Here is a 4,860-nt window from a genome sequence, read left to right as displayed (position 1 = left end):
ATATGAATTGTGTTAATCTACTTTACCGACTAAGCAACAACAGGACATTTTAAAGAAAACGTCTAAATTAATTGTAGTAAACTTACAACTTTTAAAAAAAGGAATAATAAGAACACTTTTTAATAATTTTTCTTGCATTCTGCACACAAGTTATGCATGCGGTATTTCAGATTTAACAACAATTGTCTTAAGAGGGATACATTTTCCTATCTTCCGTTGAATAAAATATGGCTAATGAGTTGATGGTATGCTTGGTTTTTTTTAAGAACAATGTGTCTTTTTAGAAAAGATATTGCTAAGACAAACGTATGAATTTTCATAAGATTTTATATACTTTAAAAAAAACTTCCAAAAAAATTAACAATCCCCTTAACAGCGTCTACAGCAGCTCCAAAAACCCTTCATCCTACCCCGAGAGCCTGCTAAAAAAAGCCAGGATCAGATCTGTGTACCTCTCTAAAAGTCATTTCTTGACTATTCAATTTTCTTTCAGCTTCCTCTCGCAACCTTTTTTTTTCAATGTCTCTTTCCATTTCTATACGACGAATTTTTAATTCCGTTTCTCTTTGCTTTATTTCTCTTCGCATTTCTTCAAGGTCCTGTTTATTTTGGTTTTTTATCTTCTCAATATCAGATTCTTGTTCGTTAAATTTAAAATTCAATAATTTCATTTCATTTTCATGTTCAGTCTTCTGACTTTCAACATTTTTTTCAAGTTCCTTTTGTTTTTCTTCAAACTCTTTTTGAACAGATTTCTAAGTTGATTCTATTTCTTTATCAAGTTTTTCTGTTTCCTTTCGTTTTTCCTCTTCCCATCTTTCTTTTAATAATTTTTCCGTTCTTTTATACATGTCATTTGTATAATATTTCCCTTCGTTTTCTTTGACAAGGTCGTCGATCATTTGTAGAAGTTCTTTTACTTCTTCCTCACGCTCAGCACGATTACCGCTATATCCAAACACTGTATAGCGATGTTTGATACGGTTAAGCAGCCATGTAAGATCAGGTTTCGTCTTTAAGTTTGCGACAAATTGTTGATTCGTTTTGTTTTGAAAATCCAGTTTATATTTTCCAGTAAATAGTACAATCATATAATCAATTACATCTTTTCCAAGATGTGTGAGAAAAAAGTCAAATGTATCCTTTTCCTGTTTGGTGATTCGTCCAATCTCAATGACAAAAATGAAAGCATGTAATCCCGGAGCTGTTTGACTGTAACATTGTGCAATCTCTTTCATAGCTACATTATTAGGTATACTTGTATCAAACAATCCTGTAGTGTCAACAACTAAAAGATTTCTTCCGTAACTCAGTGAACGCGCATATTCCGTTTTTCTCGTTACTGACTCGCCCGAAGTATCTGCCACAAAAACGTCCTTCCCCAGTATTGTGTTTCCAGTAGTACTTTCGCCGACTCCAGTCCGGCCTATTAGCAATATTCTGCGTTCATTTTCGGTTATACCTACATACGAAGAATATTATCAAAATTATTATCAAGAAGAAATTCGTGAAGTATTGAACGTCTGTTTACGTTTTATGATATAGAAAGCATGCAGCACTTTAGCATTGACTTATGTACCTGCAAGATATATTTTCGCCATAATTTCAACTTAGAAATAATTTACACATTAGGCAATTGGGGAATCAGGGTATTAGTAGAACTGTATAAAAATAAGGAGATGTGGTATGATTGCCAAATATACAACTGCAGGTCATTATATAGCCTTCAACAATGAGCAAATCCTATACTGAATATTGTAGTTACTTAAAGCTTTAAGATATCCCGGCATTGTAATCAAAAAACAATTCCAAAAAGAAACTAGCTACCTGGTTTAAAGTAATATGATTAGAACAATAAAACCGTAAATTTTTAAAAACAAAAGATATATTTGCAATTTATTATTAGTACATACAATTGGAAAAAGGTACAACTAACCTTAACTTTTATGCCGTTTCTGTTAGAGCCCTCATTGGTTTTATGCTTTTAGTTTTTATACTTCCAGTTTAATACATTTAGAAAATAGTCATACCCGTATGTACATTTTGGGTTTGTAGTCTCTAACGCTAAAATTTGCCTTAGACGTTTTTTTTACCGCTATGTTAAGGTTCTTTTTTGTTTCTGTACTCTGCAATGTTATAATTTTTTGCTTTTGTCTCGAGCGAACCTGATCAAGTTCCTCTATTCAAATAGTTTTTGTTTTCACGTAATTTATTTGAAATTTGAATGAAATTTAACTTGTGTGTGTGTGTCCAATGCATACCTATATCTTCACTCTCCTTTTGTGTACAGTGACGAATTTCACTATCTGCAACCGTTCCTATAAAAAATGGAATTGTTTGAATTAAATTATGAAAGAGAAATAGTGTGGCATTAAACTAAATTGTCTGCAGTCCACATTGCCCTTTTATTTTTTCTTAGAGTGAAGGTCAACGCAAGTCTGTTATTAATTAAACAATATTTCAACTGTTACTGCAACGGGCGTATGACAATTGCGCCGATTTAAAGAGTTTTCGACCTTTCATTTGCGCCGATTTGATTCTTTCATTTGCGCCAATTGTGTACAGGTAAATTACTGAAGAATGTTATTTTTTTATTTATCATTAAAAACCTTTCCCGTTAACCAATTGTTCATATGTTATGAATTGTCAATTATAACATGTATATAACTGTTGTCCCCTGCAAATAGATTGTTGTCGTTTTCATCTGGCTCAGATCTGGTTGAGGAAAATCCAGTCTGTTGGGCTAAGTACAGAGTATAAAGACAAATCAAGTGACCCTGGTAAATGGCTATCGGAATTTTTCGGGCTACCATTCCTTCCCACTTGTATATGATCAACTTTACGTTATCCACCTCATTTCTGGGCAGATGCACACGTTTAAAACTGTAAGAGGACGAAAAACGGTCTAGAATCGTTTCATTCGCATTACAATGAAATGTTCGATTCGTACCACCCAACATAAATGTCTTTATGGATGTCATCAAGAAAAACCCAGGCCGTGACAAATCATAACATATGTACATTTGACTAACGCAATGATAAATAAAAAATAACATTCACCTTTCTCTGTACACAATCAGCGCAAATGAAAGACACAATCGGCGCAAGTGAAATACAGATCGACGTAAATGTATTATTTGTATGTTTTTTTTTGTGCGGCTTTGCAGCTAGACAAATTAATTTTATATTCACTTTTAAACACGATAATTTCCTGCATTTTGCTTAGCAGAATATCCTACCTGGGCGATGTTATCTTTCTCAGTTCTTATTAAGCAAGAATATTCATTTTCCAAAGTTTACCTTAATCTACAGGTTTTTGTGTGTGCAGAAAGTATGTATAACTCAGAGAAAAAAGGTCGCCACAACTCTTCTTACGTTTGTACATGCATATATTTACATACAAATGTTCAAGCCGAAACATTTGTTTGTGTCCCATAACATATTCACATATGGGGGGGGGGGGGGGAGGTGGGGTGGGGGTTGGGGGGGGGGGGTAGTGGGTTAGGTGCTGATGGCTCAAACTTGTCAACATTTGGAGTGGAACAGTAAAAAGTCTGTATTAACCATAAATGTAGTTCCATAAAGGAGCCCAGGCTGCCGCCCCCTAAATCGAATCGAATCGATTAGATGTAAATAAAAAGAAAGCAAAATGCCAACGATCATTTACCTCTGAGGGTGGAGGGGATTATGTTTTTTTTTGTTGGCTAAAAGAATATTCTGATACCCAACTTTGACGAAAACAATATTTTAATCTAAATGAAGGAAACAAATTTTTTTTTAGATTTTACACCATTACATTTAATGTTAAGTTTAAAAAAAAAATTCTTTGATGCTTGCATTGGCATTGCTACTAACTTCATTATATAGACCGTATGCAGTTTAAATGAGAAAGAGAATACCAAAGGATGACTGGGTGTATAGACTTATGGTCAATTGGACATCTTCGACTAAATTCGGGTGGGTTTAACGTCGTCTATTGATGTATGTATTATTTATATTTCGTTTATTGTTTTGTACATTAATCAGGCCGTTAGTTTTCTCGTTTGAATTTGTAATTTCGAGGCTTCTTATATCTTTCTATGTGGTATCGGTTTTGCTCAGTGTTGATGGCCGTACGGTGACCTATAGTTGTTAACTTTTACGTCATTTGGTCTCTGGTGGAGAGTGGTCTCATTGGCAATCATACCACAAATTTGTTTCAATATTAACGGCCCAATTCCGACCGGACCATCCTGCATAGATACAAAGCATCCCTGTTTAGCAAAGGTTTTACTGCCGGACGAGAAAAGCCTAAAGATTCCCAAGTTAACCCTTTGTGTGCTGTTCTCGTGGATCATGCACATCAATATTCTCTAATGCATTTCGTCAATTGACCTTAGATCATATGGACAGAATGATTTAAAAAAGTATCAAAATTAAACATAATATTTGTTTTCTGATCAAAAATTAAATATTTGAATGTCTTACCTGACTTAGAACTACAGCTGTCATCTGTGGAACATGAAGATAATAAAGGTGTAACCCACAAAATAAGTGAGATTTGTAATACCTTCATGTTTGTGTTTAATTCAAACTATTTTGACGACTAAGTTATTTGTAATGACGTGTAATCAACAATTTGTTGGCTGAAAATACCGAATCAATAGTTATATACGGAAAACCGAAACCGAAACTAAAACTGAAAATTTCCACAGACTGATTCATGTGAATATAGCATGTGCAATATAGTGATTATAGCGATTATCTGATATGTACTAAGGAGGTCCTAGATCGTTGACTCTTTGCATGGTAGGTCATATTTTTACATTACTAGTATTAGTTTTGCTTTTTTTTTCAAAATTTTAAACTGTCAAATATTTT

At 33.8% G+C, this 4,860-nt stretch overlaps 1 protein-coding gene across 1 annotated transcript; it reads right to left on the bottom strand.

Annotated features, from left to right (window-relative positions):
- Positions 1–324: 324 nt before the first annotated feature.
- Positions 325–4,578, bottom strand: LOC127710969 (GTPase IMAP family member 7-like). Its single transcript, XM_052216913.1, has 3 exons — positions 4,468–4,578; positions 2,262–2,318; positions 325–1,462 (listed from the first exon to the last, which is right to left on the bottom strand). Exons 1-3 carry the CDS (start codon positions 4,553–4,555, stop codon positions 756–758), a joined length of 852 nt encoding a protein of 283 aa, XP_052072873.1. The 5' UTR covers positions 4,556–4,578; the 3' UTR covers positions 325–755.
- Between the last annotated feature and the right edge of the window lie 282 nt (positions 4,579–4,860).

Source organism: Mytilus californianus, unplaced genomic scaffold, assembly GCF_021869535.1.
Source record: "Mytilus californianus isolate M0D057914Y unplaced genomic scaffold, xbMytCali1.0.p SCAF_8, whole genome shotgun sequence".
Taxonomy (NCBI): domain Eukaryota; kingdom Metazoa; phylum Mollusca; class Bivalvia; order Mytilida; family Mytilidae; genus Mytilus; species Mytilus californianus.
This window is presented reverse-complemented; position numbering and strand designations above follow the sequence as displayed.

Coding starts and splice junctions, on each gene's coding strand:
- LOC127710969 (XM_052216913.1), bottom strand. CDS start 4,555: ATGAAGGTATTACAAATCTCACTTATTTTGTGGGTTACACCTTTATTA. Junction 2,319..4,467: donor CAGCTGTAGTTCTAAGTCAG/GTAAGACATTCA, acceptor CATTTTTTATAG/GAACGGTTGCAGATAGTGAA. Junction 1,463..2,261: donor AAAGGAGAGTGAAGATATAG/GTATGCATTGGA, acceptor CTTCGTATGTAG/GTATAACCGAAAATGAACGC.